Consider the following 20,690-nt stretch of genomic DNA (forward strand, 5'->3'; position numbering starts at 1 on the left):
ATGTGGCTGTTAGGGGAGGGAGGTAACCTATAAACCTGATATTGTAGGTATCACAAAGTTCTCCAGTAGATTGCCAAGGGTGGCCAAGATAAAGGAGCATCTCAAGAGGAAGATTCACACGGCTCTGAAGCTGCTAAGAAGCTCCATTGTGTTTGGTTTATAGGTGTAACATCTGCAAGGACAGAACATGACACGCCAAGACGTAGACACAGCTTATGGCCTGGAACGCTATGAAATACCTGAGCCCTGCCCTGCCTGCGGCTTCTTAGGATTTAGCTGCACGTTGGTCGCCCCTTTCCCATTTTTCTCAGCTGTAGTTATTGGATGGCGCAGTCATGTAACGCGTCGCTCGCAGGGTAGGGGGTTAGCATAAGGGGCACATTTATTTATGGAATAAAGAATAATACGCAAAAATTGCCAGAAAACTGAAGAACCCTTTAATCTACAGCTCAATGGACAGTCATTTCTGCAGAAACGAATGCCAACAGTAAACAATCAGGAAGATCTGAACTTTTGGCTTTGGAGCTAGTTGGTATTCAGAGATGTCAGAGCCGTGGGCGGAGGGGACGGGAGTGGTGGCTGTATGGGTCAGAAATGTTATACCTGGCAACATATCAAAGCTCAATAAACGGACTTCTCTTATGCTCAGAAGATGAATGCAGTTTATTGCTCCCTGTTATCAGCCATTTTGAGCTGGACTTGGGACGAGAGACTTGCCGCAGTGCACTAGACGCTCGCTATAATCTTTACCACCCACAATTCACTGCACTGGCAAATTTGGTGATGAATATTTATAGTGGGAAGACCCCTTTAAACGTCCAGTAATTCAGAACTTGTAGGTACCAAGATGGTTTTGTCACTTGTTCTTACATGCAGCTCTCAGCCCAATGGTTTAGGTCATTGTTCCCCCCAACCTATGGCTCTCAGGCTGTTGCGAAATCACATCATGTGTCTGTCAGGACTTGCTGGGTGTGGAATAGACTGGTGGACGAAAAGCATGAACAACTGCAACTCCCCCAGGCTGTCACTGGCCTACTGAGAGTTGTAGTTACACGGATAAGCACAGATATACAGACCACGGACATAGACCAAGACAGGAAACAGGCTGAAGAAACAAAACCACCCCCTGCAATAGTCTCCGCTATAGGATTATTTACATCTGTAATTTTACTATAACCCCAGAACGTTCTAATTCGCACCATTAGGAAGTTTTCATCACTCTGGGTTCATTCATGTCACTGAAGGTGTATCTTGTGTACAACTTCAACACGGTAATGCATACACCGCAGGGTGTGCGTGCTTCTGGAAACCACCGAGGTCAGATGTAATCGTACACAAGCTGAGGAAGGAAGACAGACCGCAGCCCCTCTGGGCCTTACAAAAAAGGACTCACAAAAACAAAAACCAAATAGGGCTGCAAGGATTCCCTTCCAAAACCTGCTACTGGCCTGTGAATCTAGCACACTGAACCATATAAAGGTGAAAATAGGAATACAACAAGAGTAGCTACACCAGCTACAGTATAACATGCCATCTATGTGTCTATCTATAGCTCTAGGGCAGGGGTCCTCAAACTACGGCCCGCGGGCCACATACGGCCCGCCGAGGACATTTATCCGGCCCGCCGCATGTGACCCGCGCCGCCGCCGGGATCGTTCACTAACAGGGAATACGATTCCCTGTTAGTGAGCGGACCGCTGCTTTCAGTTCTATGTGCAAATGCACATAGAACTGAAAGCTGTCAGTGTAGGCCGACGCAGGCGCGATGACGTCATCGCTCCTGCAGTCTGAAGGAGGAGGACGCGCGGCAGTGGCTCTTTATGGGTAAGCTATATGAAGTGTTTGTAGTACTGAGGAGTATATAATGCAGGGAAGGGGGTACTGAGGAGTATATAATACAGTGAGGGGGTACTGAGGAGTATATAATGCAGTGAGGGGGTACTGAGGAGTATATAATGCAGTGAGGGGGTACTGAGGAGTATATAATGCAGTGAGGGGGTACTGAGGAGTATATAATGCAGTGAGGGGGTACTGAGGAGTATATAATGCAGTGAGGGGGTACTGAGGAGTATATAATGCAGTGAGGGGGTACTGAGGAGTATATAATGCAGTGAAGGGGGTACTGAGGAGTATATAATGCAGTGAAAGGGGTACTGAGTAGTATATAATACAGTGAGGGGATACTGAGGAGTATATAATGCAGTGAAGGGGGTACTGAGGAGTATATAATACAGTGAGGGGATACTGAGGAGTATATAATAAAGTAGGTAGTACTGAGGAGCATATAATACAGTAGGGTGGGGGGACATACTGAGGAACGTATAATACAGTGGGGGCGTACTGAGGAGCCTATAATACAGTGGGGGGCGTATTGAGGAGCGTATAATACAGTGGGGGCGTACTGAGGAGTATATAATAAAGTAGGTAGTACTGAGGAGCATATAATACAGTGTGTGTGGGGGAGTACTGAGGAGTATATAATACAGTGGGGTGGGGGGGACATACTGAGGAACGTATAATACAGTGGGGGGAGTATTGAGGAGCGTATAATACAGTGGGGGCGTACTGAGGAGTGTATAATACAGTGGGGGCGTACTGAGGAGCGTATAATACAGTGGGGGCGTACTGAGGAGCGTATAATACAGTGGGGGCGTACTGAGGAGCGTATAATACAGTGGGGGCGTACTGAGGAGTGTATAATACAGTGGGGGCGTACTTAGGAGCGTATGATTCAGTGGGGGCGTACTGAGGAGCGTATAATACAGTGGGGGCGTACTGAGGAGCGTATAATACAGTGGGGGCGTACTGAGGAGTGTATAATACAGTGGGGGCGTACTGAGGAGTGTATAATACAGTGGGAGGTACTGAGGAGTATATAATAAAGTAGGTAGTACTGAGGAGTATATAATACAGTGGGGTGGGGGGGACATACTGAGGAACGTATAATACAGTGGGGGCGTACTGAGGAGTATATAATACAGTGGGAGGTACTGAGGAGTATATAATAAAGTAGGTAGTACTGAGGAGTATATAATACAGTGGGGGCGTACTGAGGAGTGTATAATACAGAGGGGGGACATACTGAGGAACGTATAATACAGTGGGGGGCGTATTGAGGAGCGTATAATACAGTGGGGGCGTACTGAGGAGCCTATAATACAGTGGGGGGCGTATTGAGGAGCGTATAATACAGTGGGGGCGTACTGAGGAGTATATAATAAAGTAGGTAGTACTGAGGAGCATATAATACAGTGTGTGTGGGGGAGTACTGAGGAGTATATAATACAGTGGGGTGGGGGGGACATACTGAGGAACGTATAATACAGTGGGGGGAGTACTGAGGAGCGTATAATACAGTGGGGGCGTACTGAGGAGCGTATAATACAGTGGGGGGCGTACTGAGGAGCGTATAATACAGTGGGGGGCGTATTGAGGAGCGTATAATACAGTGGGGGCGTACTGAGGAGCGTATAATACAGTGGGGGGGCGTACTGAGGAGCGTATAATACAGTGGGGGCGTACTGAGGAGCGTATAATACAGTGGGGGGCGTACTGAGGAGCGTATAATACAGTGGGGGCGTACTGAGGAGTGTATAATACAGTGGGGGCGTACTGAGGAGTGTATAATACAGTGGGGGCATACTGAGGAGTGTATAATACAGTGGGGGCGTACTGAGGAGTGTATAATACAGTGGGAGGTACTGAGGAGTATATAATAAAGTAGGTAGTACTGAGGAGTATATAATACAGTGGGGGCGTACTGAGGAGTGTATAATACAGAGGGGGGACATACTGAGGAACGTATAATACAGTGGGGGGCGTATTGAGGAGCGTATAATACAGTGGGGGCGTACTGAGGAGCGTATAATACAGTGGGGGCGTACTGAGGAGTGTATAATACAGTGGGGGCGTACTGAGGAGTGTATAATACAGTGGGGGCGTACTGAGGAGCGTATAATACAGTGGGGGGCGTACTGAGGAGCGTATAATACAGTGGGGGCGTACTGAGGAGTGTATAATACAGTGGGGGCGTACTGAGGAGCGTATAATACAGTGGGGGGGCGTACTGAGGAGCGTATAATACAGTGGGGGCGTACTGAGGAGCGTATAATACAGTGGGGGCGTACTGAGGAGCGTATAATACAGTGGGGGGGGCGTACTGAGGAGCCTATAATACAGTGGGGGGCGTACTGAGGAGCGTATAATACAGTGCGGGGCGTACTGAGGAGCGTATAATACAGTGGGGGGCGTACTGAGGAGCGTATAATACAGTGGGGGCGTACTGAGGAGCGTATAATACAGTGGGGGGGCGTACTGAGGAGCCTATAATACAGTGGGGGGCGTACTGAGGAGCCTATAATACAGTGGGGGGCGTACTGAGGAGCGTATAATACAGTGCGGGGCGTACTGAGGAGCGTATAATACAGTGGGGGGCGTACTGAGGAGTGTATAATACAGTGGGGGCGTACTGAGGAGCGTATAATACAGTGGGGGGGCGTACTGAGGAGCCTATAATACAGTGGGGGGCGTACTGAGGAGCGTATAATACAGTGGGGGGGCGTACTGAGGAGCCTATAATACAGTGGGGGGCGTACTGAGGAGCGTATAATACAGTGGGGGGGCGTACTGAGGAGCCTATAATACAGTGGGGGGGCGTATTGAGGAGCGTATAATACAGTGGGGGGGCGTACTGAGGAGCCTATAATACAGTGGGGGGGCGTACTGAGGAGCCTATAATACAGTGGGGGGCGTACTGAGGAGCGTACTGAGGAGCGTATAATACAGTGGGGGCGTACTGAGGAGCGTATAATACAGTGGGGGGGCGTACTGAGGAGCCTATAATACAGTGGGGGGCGTATTGAGGAGCGTATAATACAGTGGGGGGGCGTACTGAGGAGCCTATAATACAGTGGGGGGCGTATTGAGGAGCGTATAATACAGTGGGGGGCGTACTGAGGAGCGTATAATACAGTGGGGGGCGTACTGAGGAGCGTATAATACAGTGGGGGCGTACTGAGGAGCGTATAATACAGTGGGGGGCGTACTGAGGAGCGTATAATACAGTGGGGGCGTACTGAGGAGCGTATAATACAGTGGGGGGGCGTACTGAGGAGCCTATAATACAGTGGGGGCGTACTGAGGAGCGTATAATACAGTGGGGGGGCGTACTGAGGAGCCTATAATACAGTGGGGGCGTACTGAGGAGCGTATAATACAGTGGGGGGCGTATTGAGGAGCGTATAATACAGTGGGGGCGTACTGAGGAGTGTATAATACAGTGGGGGGCGTACTGAGGAGCGTATAATACAGTGGGGGCGTACTGAGGAGTGTATAATACAGTGGCGGGCGTATTGAGGAGCGTATAATACAGTGGGGGCGTACTGAGTAGCGTATAATACAGTGGAGTGGGTGTGCTGAGGCGCGTATAATACAGTGGGGTGTGGAGGTGTACTGAGGAGCAGATAATACTATGTGTGGGGGGGGGGGGCGTACTCTGGAGCATATAATATTGTGGGGGTGAGTGCTTTTGTGGAGCATATAATCTTACGTTTTTTTAAACTATATTTTTCGGCCCTCCAGTGGTGTAAGGGACAGTGAACTGGCCCCCTGTTTAAAAAGTTTGAGGACCCCTGCTCTAGGGGGATATGGTGCACGCTTACATACTATGTCACAACCATAGGACAGCCAATGAGAAATGTCATATTAGATGTGTATATTGCAGACACGAGACCAGTACTATTATTGGTGAGAGCTTTAGGGGTTGGGTCCTCCATTACAAAAATGAGGGTCCCATGTACTACTCTATAGTCAACATATCAGTTCTTTCTTCCATAATATTGGACCACTAGGACCCCCACCAATCACAAGAACAGGAATCTATTCCCCATCTGAATATAGTGACAGATCGATCATGTGCACTTGGATATCTGTGGCAGCACCAAAGAAGTGACTAAAAGACTTGTGCATGTGCGACCAGCATGTAAATTCATTTGGGGGTACAAGGGACCCTGATTTACATGATGGGAGATCCAGTTAAAGACACTAACACTGTACACAGCTAGTCTTGCTCTCATCTGAGAAGTGGAGACAATTGAATCCAGAATGGACAATGCTCTGTGAGCTGAGCAGCAAATTACCAAAGAGATCGGTGCCGCCGATGTGCTTGTGCCTCGCTGCTCCATCAGGACAGGAAAGCCAGAGCCCTGTTCTAGGAATTGGTGGGGGTTCCAGCGATCAGATCTCCACCTATTATAATGCTATTATCCCATAGCCTATAGATGGGAACCAGGAATAGGGTCAGACTATTAGTATCTGCTCTGCTAGCCTCTACAATTTTCTAAAGGATTCTTTGCTTCACAACATGTAATGAGAGGCTGGGGCTTTGCCATTTGGCCGCACTGTGTATTCTTGTGGTCATGGTGACATTTTGTACAAGTGTATGTATTGCATAATTAAACCTGGGGGAGTTCTCCCTCAGCAACAGGACTGTGGGAAACATCCTTGACACACAAACACTTTCTCAGCTATGTCGTAAATTGTAAGGGGTTAATCTATGTAGACTTGTGCAATCTTACGCTCAGGTTACAAAATGTGTGTAAATCACACTGGAGCTGCCACCACATACCAACATCTTGATTCACAGGTAAGGCTGGATTCAGATCAGGTGTCTATTTTCGTTTAAAAACGGACACCTGACAGCCCCCATTATAATCAATGGGGTCCTGCGGAATCCGTTCTTGTCGACAGGTAAGTCGCCAGGTGCTCTGTGGACCTTGAAGACACCCGTACAGGTGTCATGTGCTCATTCTAGGATCTGGTGCGGGTCCTATCGACTATGTGACTAAATGACACATCCTAAGCTACGTCTGACACACGTTGCAGATGGCAAAGCTACAGCTCCAAAGTCCATAGTAGTCCCATTGTTCAATAGAATGTACTAGAAGGAACTAGCGGACCACAGCGACTTACAATTACAAGGGGGCAGTACGGGGTCAGGATGAAAACACAAACCATCTTCTGTAATAAAGCAGTCATAAAAAGGTGACCTCTCTGCCCAGCGAAACTGAATTTCCTCTACAGAGATTAGAATAGTTTAGTTCAGAGAAAAGTCACTGTTCCAGTAAGTGGCGTGACATCACAGCCAGAGACATCAAGGACTGAAATAACATCAAACAATGACATCAGCTGATTGGAAGGAAAGTAGACTGGGGCAGGGGCAGCTCTCGGCCTGGAGGATGGGCTCGCAGTGCTACTATGGGGCTACTATAAAGGACATAGGCCTTGCGCAGCTAAGTACACCCCCACGTACACACAGATTTTATGAGACAATATCCATAGTAAGCTCACTAATGCAAATCTTACAGCAATAATAGTTGCCAATATAGCTCCCAAAGGGATTCACCCAGCGCATTAGGATGATATAGGAAAAAAGTAAGAAAGCAGCGGGCAATAACACAAGTAACATCAATAACTAAATGACAAATATTTTTTGCTTTTCTGACACAAGGGACTCAATGTGCAGGAAGTGTCATGGAGTAAGCATCTGCCATACAGGCGCTCATCCCCAAACACCCAAAAGGTAACTAATTTGCCCATCAGTATATTTTTGGCATGTGGGAGGAAGCCCACACAAACGCAGGCACAACATACAAGCTCCATATACAGAGGTCGCCCTTGGTCGGATTCAAACCAGTACCGCAGTGCTGCAACGCAACAGCGCTAACCACTGAGCCACAACACAGGGTACCTGTCATAAAAATAATGGGGGGGATTTATAAAGACCATGACGTTGTGTGACGGTCTTAATAATTTTAAAACACTGTGGGAGGTCCAAAGCACCAGAATTGAAATCTACGCCGGGCAAGGAGTCGCACCAATTTTCTTGCAGAAGTTGCACAGAATCTGTAGGACTAAGCCATTCGCTCTCTGCCTTATCAGTCTAAAAAATGCAGAGAAAAAACGCAAGAAAGTTGGACAACATTTATGCACAACAAATCCGGCAGCAAATGGCATAAGCTGCAGATTTTTGGTGCGCCTTCACCATAGAATACACCCATCTAAATTGAAAGAGGTGAAGTCAACAAAAAAACTGAATGATAAAAAAACCAAACGCCACTGACCTGACCCGGTAATGAAATTTCAGAGATGTACTGGCATCGATCTTGAAGAGGTGATTTGGAGGCAACCAGAGGTCGTCTTTCTCATTGTAAAGTGCAAACAGATTGTGGCACAATGGAGAGATATCTTTAAATAGACAACACAAACCATAAGAAATATAAAAGGAAGCGCCATCCATTACACTGGACACATAAGGGTTAATAGAGCCTTACTGCATTTCTGGGCTGCCTCGATGAGCAAATCTTCCGCTGTATAAGTTCCTTCGGTAAACAAGATTGGTGACTTGTCTGACAGGTAAAAATGTATTTCTACCCCTTTGGGAGGAGCGGCATCTACTTCATACTTCCTGGCGTTTCGGATTTTCGCACAGAAAGCCATCGCTGTCGAATCTAGCGTCACATTCAAAGGCTAAAAGAAAAAAAAGAAAGAACGGTGCATGAGGAATCAGCTATAGATACAAGGAAAGATAAAGTGACATAATGCAAAATGTAGAATATTTAATGACATCTGATGAGATCAACGAGCAGCCGGTTAGTGCACAGATGAGCTGGGTCTCTGCCCTGGGATAGGAGAGGAGGGGGTATAATTAGGATAAATCACCTTGTAAAAATTCTGTTGAGCAAACAAGGCGAAGGCAGGAGAGGAAAGGAAGAACGTAATACCTTAGGATGCGCCATCAATATCAAAGCTCCAAAAAATATCTACATAAGCACTACTGTTCTGTTTCCACTGTCTACACGAGACGTCACTGGTCGGATCGCTGGTGTGGTTGGTGCGACCTTCTTAGTTAATGGTCATCTGAAACTTTCCAGATTTCGATCAGTCAGAAACAGATGCAGAGACTCGCAGCACAAAGACTTGTGATCTCCTTATAGGCTGAACCTTCAGGATGTCTAAGCCCAAGTATGATCTACTATATATAGGAGCCAAACACAAAGTCGTGGATGTTGATTCCACATGGAATAACCTCAGCAGCTCTGAAACAACACTGAATACACTTACTGAAATAGAATGTAACAAACCACATGTTGCAATCTAGACTAGACGAAATCTCCTGTACAGAGATACGCAGAATGCCAGATTTCCTTACTAGCTTCAAAGTTCACAGAGTAAGACATAAAAACAGTGAGGCAGATACATCAAGACTGGCATGTTATACATTGGTCTTGATGATCCGTCAGCCCATGCACCTCTGCAGAAATCTACACCGGCTCGTCTGCATAGACTTCTATTAACATTTATGGCACATCAGCAAGTTTGGTGCAGGCAAGAGTGACGTAAAACCACCACTTGGCACTATTTGGAGTTGAAAAGTCACAAACACTAGTTTGCAACCTTTTTTTATCCTCCACACCAAAATAGTTGTGCAGATTCTTAGAGAACCTGACCAATTCTGTACATGTATGCCATAAAAGTCATACAAACCGTGCACACGTGGTTTCTGTTGCATGCACAAGAACCAAGCCATGAAGACTACAGATACAAGACAAGTCGTTCCAGTTCAGCAAAGTGTATGCAGCATGACATATCTATGCAAACATAATGAGCCAAAAATATTGTATTACCAGAATCCATCACTTTGTGTCAGGACTTCGGTGTTTGCTACAAAACAGTCCCAAGTGTCCAGAAACGAAGCAGATCAAAAGATGAGGTGGAGGTCATGAGGAATTTTATAGGAGGAACTTAATTCCACCATGACAATACCAGATTAATATTAGAAAATTACTAGTTACTGTATATTCGCTGTGCACACTTGTAGGGTTTTTATACAGATATTACTACCAAGTACTGGAAGGCTGAGGCCACACAATGCAAACAATCTACTTTTTGTCACGGCAAATTTTGCAGTGTTTGAGCCAAATCCAGGAGTGGGTTTAGCCGGAGGGAGAAGTATAAGAACTTCCTATATCGCTTTCTAATGATGGTTTCATTTATACCGCCTGTCTCCTGTATATATGTGTATATATATATATATATATATATATATATATATATATATATATATATATATATATATATATCTCTATGTATATGATGACACTGAACCTACCCTGTCATGTCCTCCACCCACTAATTGTTTTCAATATGTATTTATATATTATCATGTCGTGTATATTTTATGTTGGCGGTGCATATATTATGAACTATTAAAGAGATCAGTGCTGGTACTTTATTAACTTTGTGCTTTTTCTCTCCTTGGTATGATGACTCCTGTCATTATAAACTGATGACTTGGAAATTCTATTCATGGCGGCCACTGCCTTTGTCTCCTATACCCCTTATTTACCTGGGCCTATCCAGAGACCAAGTCGTTCCCTTGCCGAGCAACTATTTAAATGAGATTACTCGAAGCAGTGCTGTAAACTGAGATAAGGCTGAAAGTGTGTTAAAAAAAAAAAAAGGAAACGAGGAAGGTTCCCAGCTACTTATCACCTTGGTCCAAAGTCCAATTTTGCAAAAAAAAACAAACTAACATGAATGCTAAAAATGAAGCATCTTTACAACAGGTTGTCATACAGTTCCTGTGCAGTCATACTGCTTTGTAGCTGTCCTCTGCTACATTGAAGCATTCTGCAATTCCACCACTGATTCCTTTCCATATCCCTTAGTGTGAACCGAGCCTTAGAAGGCAACATCAGACTCGGCAGGGTTTGTTACCTGTCACCATGGACGTGCATTGTCTACACAGGAGCTGTAGAAACAACACAGGGAAGAGTTAAGACCTATGGAGAACAAGCCGAGCTGCTGAACTGTGACACAGTCCCGGAGTTCCCCTTTAGGCTTTGTGTGCAGTGACACATTTGCTTCACTTAAATCTAGTTCAGCTTAATTTCATGAAGAGTCAAACTTCTTCTTCTCGTGTTAGAATTTCCTCCCAGTGTTTTGCAATCTTTCATGCATTCTCAGGCAGATCATGGCTGATGTGTAACCACTGCGGGTATTTTCCGGTGACTAATTTTAATTCTTCTAAACTTTGCAGAGAGCGTGGATATGATGAAAAAACACAGAACTTAAAAGGGCACCAGTCACCAATAAGACTGAAGACTGCCGTCCTGGAAGTCCTATAGAAGTGAATGAAGTGGTGGCCATGGATGGGAACCACCGCTCTATTAACATGGCAGAGTTACTGGTCCCCTTTGTCATGACCAGACGGGGTCCTAGACTAGTAGTCGGATACGCAACAGTCAGAAAAATCCCTTTAAACCTCTAGTGCGATCCCGGTTTCCTTAAGATCTGATGCAGGGTCCATACCACACATACAACTTTCTCACGGGCAGCAGAGTAAGAAAGTGCCAGCGGAAAATCATTTCCAGATGGACCCGCAGAGCGTCAAACTACAAGTATTTCAGGATGTGAAAGATGGAAACAATTCCAGCAGCGTCTTCTCCTCCAAGATGTTAACAACTCTCTACAACAGAACATTTTATGGTTACTCGGGGTCACACATCCTCATACAGGTCATGAGGTGCCGCTGGATGATCTTATAACACTGGATGATCTTATAACGTCACTGCAATCGTAACCAGATAAAATCATAATGGTGGTGACTTTTTTAATGCCTCAGGGGCACATACAGGAGTTTTGTAAGGTGGAGGGGGATCTGGAGGCATATAGGACCCAGCAGACTGGCTGACAGAAATCATAAAAAATAGGGCAAATGCAAACTAAAAAAACAACAACTTGTGAGTGCAAGCCCTGGTGGCGGCAGCGGTGCAGCAAGCGATACAACAATTAAGCAATGTCCCTTCAGATATTTTGCAGCATAGCCTTCCTTTGCCCCTAGATCTTGGACAACCCCTTTAAGTGGATGTATTAAAAGACACATGCCAAGAAAATCTAATACAATGCTTAGGGGTAGTGCATTGCAAAGAACAGCAAAGACACAAGTCATGCACACTATCAGTCATCCTGTGCAAAAATGTTATTTTTATAGATATTATTTATAATCTGTCCATGCACCACAATGGTAACCGCAACCGATAGCACGTCTATAGCGTCTATTTCTATAAATAATTTTGTTTCATGAGGGGTGGAAGTAAAGTAAGGTTACTAGATGTTCATATAAGAAGAGTAACAACACCCGCAGATTGCCACCCCGATAAGACATTGCTATAATGTAAATTCTCTTTAGTTTGTCCTTCCAAAACTTTTTATACTACAGAGATACCTCACTCCTCTAATGCTGCAGCGCTCCCTCATCTGGGTAACTGGAGCCTGTATTGGTAGGAGTTGGATGAAATGCACCGATAGGTGTCAGATTCTGTTCCATTGACCCAAAACACAGTGGTAAATGGGAAGTTGTAGTGACCTCACAAATCAGTTCTCACCTCTCCATACTTCTCTCCTCTTCCTTATGCTGGCCATTAGATGTACCTGCTGATTCTGGAGGGACTGGCTGGCCCCCTAATATATATTGAGGCTTCCTGAGCAGTGGTTATTACACAATTATTGTCATTATTAGCGCGCTATGTAGGAAGTCGTCAAAATCATTGTGTAGAAAAACAGAGAAGTCAGAATCGGACGTCGCCTCACTAACTCCACAGGCCTGGTTAAACCCAAATCCCTGTTCACACAGAGCTTGTTGGGTCACAAACAGAATGTAATTATATTGTGACATTTACATAGCAAAAATCAAAAGCAAAGTGATGACGCCCTGAAGAAGACAGCAGCTCAGACTAGTAGTGATTTGGCTACACACTTGTAATAGGATTTACCAATGAAGGTGTTATCATTGTTACAGCGAGTTTTCTGGGCTTTGGAGAGTTTATGTTATTAATGGCCATCGATATCAAAACTGTGGCGGTCCAACACTCATAATAATATAATAATAATAAATTTTATTTATATAGCGCCAACATATTCCGCAGCGCTGTACAATTTGTAGGGTTCATCAACCCCACCAATCAGCTGTTCTCCGTGGCCTCCAACACCACGAATAGGAGCAAAGTTAGTTCCAGCCATATACCTGGTTTATGGCTTCCAGAAAGCAAATCAGTTGATCGGGGTGGAGTTCAGATGTCAGGCCCCAACCGATCTAATACGGATCACTTACTGATGACTTATCCTATATCCTGGCTGCGGCCACGCTGAATACACAGTGGGGGAACAGACCCCCCATTCACAGGATTGGTAGGGTTCCATCTGTCAGATTCCCCTCTGCTTGGGTCTTTATACTCTATCCTATGGATATAGGACAAATACTTTTCGTGGCAAAACCCCTTTAAGTACTGCAGCTCAGCTCCCTGTTAAGTGGGTATATAAAGACAGAAGTAATGTACACAACCGTAAGTTACCATTGTAGAATACCCTCACCAGTAAGAAGTGCTAGACCAGTTTTTCAGTATCTGGATGAAAACACAATATACAAACCACCGTTCACTACAATATTAAATCTGGTCCATATGAACAATGACCTACCAAGTCACTTGTACAAGTCATGTTACGGTACAACTGGAGTAGTCAGAGGGCACAGGTAACACGGGCTACATATGAGCCTCATACACAGGTGGGACTGACACTACACCTCTGCCCTCAGTCTGCAGCAATGGCTTCCAACCTGTGTCTAGCAGTTGCAAAACTTCATTTCCCTTGGCATGCTGAGAGTTATAGTTTTGCAACAGCTGAAAATCTGCAGATTGGAGAGCACTGGTCTCTACTGTAATGTCTCCTTATCCTCCACATTGTATGACACACTATGCAAAGTAGTAAGGGTTATGATCTTAGCATTTCTCACAAAAAATCAAAAGAGAATATAAAGTATATCCAATAAGATGTCAGCTGCTCTCAGTGCCAAAAGACATAAGGGTTCTGGATATCGCACAGCCAATGAAGCTTTACTTTTTGAAGAGCCCTGCAGAACACATTGCTGCCTCTTAAAGGGATTTTCCAGGGGCTATCAGTCATGAGCTAACCAATGTTAGGTCATTTCTGACCCCTGCAAAACGAAGGGGCTGCAATGTTTGACCCTGCATATATATGACACTGCAGCTTAATCTGAGTTCATCTCCATTTACATGCAAGTTGCTGAATTACAGTAGTAGACATAGCCATATGTACTAAAGGGGTGTCAGGACTGTCACGACAGCGCTGTGGTGTTTTAGAAGAACTAATCATTAGTGATCACAAGGATTGGACCCTCACCAGAAAAAAAAAAAATAAAAAATAAACAGCACCTCTATGGTCTCTGTTTGGTATTACAGTCAACCCCTATTCTGTTGACTGTCAGAAACAGCCCCTTCATAAAACTGCTGCTATTTCTGGGAGGGAAGGGGCAAAGACCTATTTGTTAACCTCATAATACCTTTAGACTGAAAGTAACCTGCACAATGCCTGGGACACAGACATGTAAACCTAAAAAAGATTAAACCTATTGTCGTCTCTCTAATACATATTGGTTTGTAGACCGAGAAAAAGATGAAAGACCGGACGGATGACACAATAAACCTCACAGTTAGACAGAATTCACACTCCTGTTTGGTGACAGCGCATGCCAAGCATCTATGATCAGGGTCGGATCAGCGGGACACCTCTTATGCCAGCTCCTAGAATCGGGGTGCAATGCCGGAGGTTTCATCAGCTAGTTAGACCTTTCAGGACCTACTTTATTTTTTTTTAGATCCTGGGAAACTAATAGAAAATACCCAAATAAAGTTAGGCTGCAGCAGCGCACTGGCTATCTGACCTCTGACAAGTACTAGTCATATCATCAGGAACACAAGCCACTTGCATCCATGGCTACATCTTTCTTACAGTTTGAAAGTCTTTCTCCAGTAGAAGTAAACAGGGGCGGCCATGTGGCTTATCTAATTCACATCCCCAATAAGACAAATTTGCAAACAGTCTTATTAAACAATTGCCACTGTTGTGTGTATAAAGCTCCTAGGAACAATTACTATAATCTTGTGTTACTCCACTCTAACCAGAACATAATTGATGGTGGAAACAGCTCACTTAATGTTATATACGATTCCTTCAGAAGGTGGGAAGGTGTTAGGGTAAGTTCACACGGCAAAAATCTTTTACACCATGTGGCTTTTGCTGCGGCATTTCGCTTCTGATTAGCAGAAGAGTGTCTTGAGCCGCAGAATCCGCATGAAGATGGGGAATGCCGCCTTTCTTTCTCGCTAGATGAAAAAAAATCACTAGCGGGGAAAAAAAAAGCAAGTGACTCCCATTGAAATGAATGGGAGACGTTTTTGCAGGCGGATTTTAAAGTGGACTCCATGTCAAAATCCACCTGCAAAATACTTAAAGGGGTCAGACAGATGGACCCTTGCAGATCAGCTGTTTCCCAGGGCATGCAACTCTTAGAATTGGTTTCAAGCTGGGAGCTGCTCTGCCCAAGTATTGTATATTTTTAGTAGTAGTGGTTATGGATACTACAGCAGGGTCCTATAGACTTGAATGCGACACCGCTGCAGTACTGATAACCGTCACTACTAAAAAGTGGGCAGTGTAGAGTGAGCATGGCATGTAAACAATGCCAAGAGCTGCACGCTCCACACAACAGCTGTGATGTGTAGAGGTCCCGATCGGAGGAACAGGCTATCAATTTTAAAAAGATGGATAACCCCCTTTAAACAGAAGCTTCTAGTTTTAAGTGGAAGAATTATCTGTAAACACTAAAGGTTATTACCATCTGAGAAGATGATGATGAGGTCAGACAGTGTGCGCCCTCCTCTTCCTTATCACTGACAGTGCCAAAAAGTGAGGCAATAACTTGCAATTTGTGGCCGCACAGTGCTAAACCATCGCTGTAGCCCAAGACCAGAGGTCAGACCCCCACTGATCATAGAGTGATGGTTTATCTGAACAATTTGACAATAGCTAATCTCTTCACCGACGTATCCACAGGTAAATCAAAATTGCAGTTTTGGTTAATAAAATTCATGATATTAAAAAAATTTTATTACTCACAGAAACATCTCTTCTGGTGACTGTTCACGATTGACCCGGCAAAACCAATTACATGGCAGTAATCTCCACACGTGGTTCCATCCAATAAATGCGAGACCTAGAAATAGATATTAAAAGATGCCATTAACTACAGTCCGGGAACAATCCATCCAACATCCCAGAATATATAAGCCAGGCACTCTGGCAACCATAAGCGGCAGCAGTACCAGCACAAATTTGACGGTATTGCCTTAAAACTTGTGATGGCATTGGCGGCTGGATCTTTCCTCCTTCATGCTTGCCCTGAGTGAAGGCCTTTCAGATGAGCACCAATGGTTGGGTAAAGCCCGATACTTGACCATACAGGCATTGTGATACAGAGGGCAAAGTTTTTGGCTGCCTGTTTAAATGGTAGATACATCAACGCTTGTATACCAGAAATGAGCGCAGGGGAGGATCACATGACCATCAAAGTAATAAGTAATAAAATTTGTTTACCCAAATTCAACTGTCAGACACCTGTTAGCAGGTCTATAGTGGGATTTGCATAGATAAGGGATTTGCATATTGCACATCGAATAGGAGCATAAACTATAGTATAGTGACAATGCCTTCCTGTTATTAGGACCCCTCTCTATAAGCTGATCACAAGGGGCTTCTGTTGAGACCCTGCACGATCAGCTGTAATCTGCAAGAGAACTCTGCAGCAAGTGTTTATTTCCTCCACAGCGCCGCCACAGGGGGAAATGAAGCATTACACAGTGTCCACTGAAATTAATGTGCTTGTCCAAGTAACATATGTATGGCAAACAAGGCTGCAAGATGTCTGCCCATGTAAGAGGAATGCTACTTGTCTAAGCACTTGTGTATTTCCAAGACATTTAGGCCAGGGATCAATGGTTCTAATAATCAATACTATTGGAGAGAAAGCTGCATGAAACTGAAATTTTATTTCTGTCAAACTGCATTCCCAACCACATTCAGCTTTGGTCAAGTGACACTGCATTTTCGCATTATTGCAAGTATTGCCTGCCATTGTGGTTGCTACCTGTAACATGACACGACTGAAGTGCAAAAGTTGCAAAATATCCAAACCTGATGAATATTTGGTCACAGTTGGTTGCCACTTTGCCAGTATAGACGTCAATGTAAGTCTGCAATGTTCTCTTTTTCTCTCTTGCGCCTCTAAAACAGTCTTACGTCAGTAAGTTACAGACACATGGCGGGTATTTATTAACCACACAACTCAATCCTTAGGACAGGTCATTATCATCAGATCGTTGGGATCCGATACAACCCCTTCCAACCCAATGTTCTCGGCAGCCACAGTTCAGCCCCTATACAAGTGAATGCTGAGCTGCAATGACCTGGTCTTACCACTGCACAGATAACAGCGCTATCTGCTTCCGGCTCTGTTCTCTTCTGCACAGAATAACTTCTTGGCAGTAGACCTGGTTTCAAACCTTCGCCGATCTGATATTAACAATCTATCATTAGGACAGGTTATTAGCATCAGATATGACACTCAGCACCCCCACAGATCAGCTACTGCGGGTGCTGAAACTACACAGTGTATGGAGCTGGAAGCAAGTGATACCGCACAGTGTGGAGTGGCTGTGATGGGTTACCGTGGCTCAGCTGCCATTCACTTACATGGAGGCGAAGCCACAGTACTCCCATACAGACACCACACAGAAGACTCAGATGTCTGCTTCTTTCTCTGCACAATTGGAGGAATTTACTAAGACTGGCGTTTCTTATGCCAGTCTTAATAAAGGCCCTAACTGGAGCTATCAAGAGACTCTGGTCACTTAATAAATCAGACGTACCCCCCCATGCACCAGAATGGAAATCTACACTAGTCGGAGTTGGTATGTCACCAATTTTCTGGCATAAATTATAATAAATAAGTCAGGCCTAGGTGTCCTCACAGAAAGTGGTGAGTAAGGCACAGGATAGGGGATGCCCCACATTATGACCCTTCTAAAACCAGCCAAAAAAACTGGTTTAGACAGCATAACAAACCCCACCCCTGTGTAGTATCATCAACGGCAACAGCCGATCTCACAGAATAGCCAAGGGGTGGTAGGTCATCAACATGTAAAAGCTGGACATCCCCTTTAAGCATTCCCTCTGCAGGACCCAACCCCCTGGGATGAACTAGCTTACTCCTTGATATAAAGGTTACAGACAAATTAGAACTATAGTCTGAGGATGATGAACATAATTCTAGCACCCTGCTGAATATTCACCGCTTATTACATGCCTGTTATATTGTGTTCAATAGCTGACGCTTATGAATAGGACGCAAGCCAAAGCTTTACCCTGTGAGCCAGAAACAAAGAAGTAACATCAGACAGAGGAAGAGAACTGTAACACAAAGTAAATAATACCGCACACTGTGTGCTATGAGGCAACATCATAATAAGGAAAGAAATTCTCTGCAGCTTAAAAATGAGCTCCTGGTATGTGACCATGAGGAACACTAATATATCTGTGCTCATATGGATTATATTCTGCATTTTTAGCAGTTTTACTTCTGCAGGGTCTCTTAGTTGTCACTGAGCTGGTGGCCGGAGACTAGCTGGTGTGAAGTATACAGAATACACAGTAAGTAGAGGAGAATCTGCTCCATAACTCTCTATCCCTCTCTCAGAAGCATCAGCAGGGTCATACAGGGCAATACAATCTGATGTGAATAAAGCACTTGGGGTAAGACAGAGACTTCCTATTAACCCCAGCTGCCTCAGTCGACTCCTGTACCCCTCACCATACCTCTAATCTGATAGATGGGATAGATAAATCTGCCACCACCTTACAGGAAAACTCCTTAATAGCACCAATGGGTCCCACAAACTGGAGGCCAGGCTGACAAAATAGTATGTGTGTTCTGGACCCTTCCTTTACTGGCGGGCATCTTCTCAAAACTATAGACCCTGTATGCAGTCATCTACTACACCCCCTCCTCTACTCTCTTTGCTCCTGCACCCAGTACGCCCCCTACCCACAAATTAATTAACCCCCCTGCCTCCCCAACACTCTCTTCCGTTTCACCAAGACCTACAATCGCTCTTGGTGCCCACTCACCTCCCACCCACGTCCCCTGCCCACACACCCACTACCCCTCCTAGTTTCCTTTACATACTACCCCGCTCCCTCTGTACCCAAAATGTACTTCCTGCCTGTCACTCAGACACCCAGCTTTCCGCTGCTGCCTCCCCTGAAACACTGGTCCTACTCCTCATCTACCCTCATCCTACTAAACCCTATAAATAATGGCTGATACCCCCGTCCCCTCCATCCCACTACTCCCCTCAATATCCACCAACAAACTTCATACTCAACCCTCTCAGTAACCACAGACTATGTCACTACTCCCCTCATTCTCCATAGACGCCCCCTCACTACTCCCCTCATTCTCCATAGACGCCCCCTCACTACTCCCCTCATTCTCCATAGACGCCCCCTCACTACTCCCCTCATTCTCCATAGACGCCCCCTCACTACTCCCCTCATTCTCCATAGACGCCCCCTCACTACTCCCCTCATTCTCCATAGACGCCCCCTCACTACTCCCCTCATTCTCCATAGACGCCCCCTCACTACTCCCCTCATTCTCCATAGACGCCCCCTCACTACTCCCCTCATTCTCCATAGACGCCCCCTCACTACTCCCCTCATTCTCCATAGACGCCCCCTCACTACTCCCCTCATTCTCCATAGACGCCCCCTCACTACTCCCCTCATTCTCCATAGACGCCCCCTCACTACTCCCCTCATTCTCCATAGACGCCCCCTCACTACTCCCCTCATTCTCCATAGACGCCCCCTCACTACTCCCCTCATTCTCCATAGACGCCCCCTCACTACTCCCCTCATTCTCCATAGACGCCCCCTCACTACTCCCCTCATTCTCCATAGACGCCCCCTCACTACTCCCCTCATTCTCCATAGACGCCCCCTCACTACTCCCCTCATTCTCCATAGACGCCCCCTCACTACTCCCCTCATTCTCCATAGACGCCCCCTCACTACTCCCCTCATTCTCCATAGACGCCCCCTCACTACTCCCCTCATTCTCCATAGACGCCCCCTCACTACTCCCCTCATTCTCCATAGACGTCCCCTCACTACTCCCCTCATTCTCCATAGACGCCCCCTCACTACTCCCCGCACCCCCTCTCCCGCTCCCCAGTCGCCTCCTCTCACCCCGGTGCCGCTCTCGTCCTCCTCGCACGCTCCCGCTCCGGTGTGGCTGGCCCTCACAGCTGCTGTCGGTCAGTAGTCGGCTCGCGGCCCCGCTTCCCGTCACTTGACTGACAGCTCCAGCTAGTGATCTGGGCGCTGCGCATGCGCGGCCAGCCCCGGCAGCCTGGAGTTCTTAAGGTGGAGCTGAAGCATTGCTGTGCGCTGAAGATGTGCATAGACACTGCACTGACTGAGAAGGCTGAAGAACTACAAGTCCCAGCCATCCAGACAAGCTAAAGTTACATATTCTGCGACTTGTAGTTCTACACTATTGAACAGGCTGCACAAAATGACATTTGAAGGACTAGTGCACAGTGTACAGATGCCTGACAACATCAGTGAGGTGCAGTGTGTCCACAGAGTAGTCAGAGGCGCTAGTTAGTCACTTATTTCACTTCATACAGACCTGCACCAAAAGAGTTAATAGT

At 45.7% G+C, this 20,690-nt stretch overlaps 1 protein-coding gene across 2 annotated transcripts in view; it reads right to left on the reverse strand.

Moving 5' to 3' along the window:
* The window catches only part of JAK1 (Janus kinase 1), a 40,403-nt gene extending 20,082 nt beyond the window's left edge, over positions 1 to 20,321 (reverse strand). Inside the window, exons 1-5 of one of the 2 annotated variants that reach the window (XM_075286669.1) lie at positions 20,224 to 20,315; positions 17,110 to 17,199; positions 16,036 to 16,132; positions 8,331 to 8,526; positions 8,121 to 8,244 (exon numbers count right to left, since the gene is read on the reverse strand). In XM_075286669.1, the coding sequence (XP_075142770.1) occupies positions 8,121 to 8,244; positions 8,331 to 8,496 (290 nt within the window). In that variant the 5' untranslated portion in view covers positions 8,497 to 8,526; positions 16,036 to 16,132; positions 17,110 to 17,199; positions 20,224 to 20,315. Of the gene's footprint in view, positions 1 to 8,120; positions 8,245 to 8,330; positions 8,527 to 16,035; positions 16,133 to 17,109; positions 17,200 to 20,223 lie in introns of both variants that reach the window. The other variant, XM_075286668.1, reaches the window with a different exon arrangement.
* Between the last annotated feature and the right edge of the window lie 369 nt (positions 20,322 to 20,690).

Source organism: Leptodactylus fuscus, chromosome 9, assembly GCF_031893055.1.
Source record: "Leptodactylus fuscus isolate aLepFus1 chromosome 9, aLepFus1.hap2, whole genome shotgun sequence".
In the NCBI taxonomy this organism is placed as follows: domain Eukaryota; kingdom Metazoa; phylum Chordata; class Amphibia; order Anura; family Leptodactylidae; genus Leptodactylus; species Leptodactylus fuscus.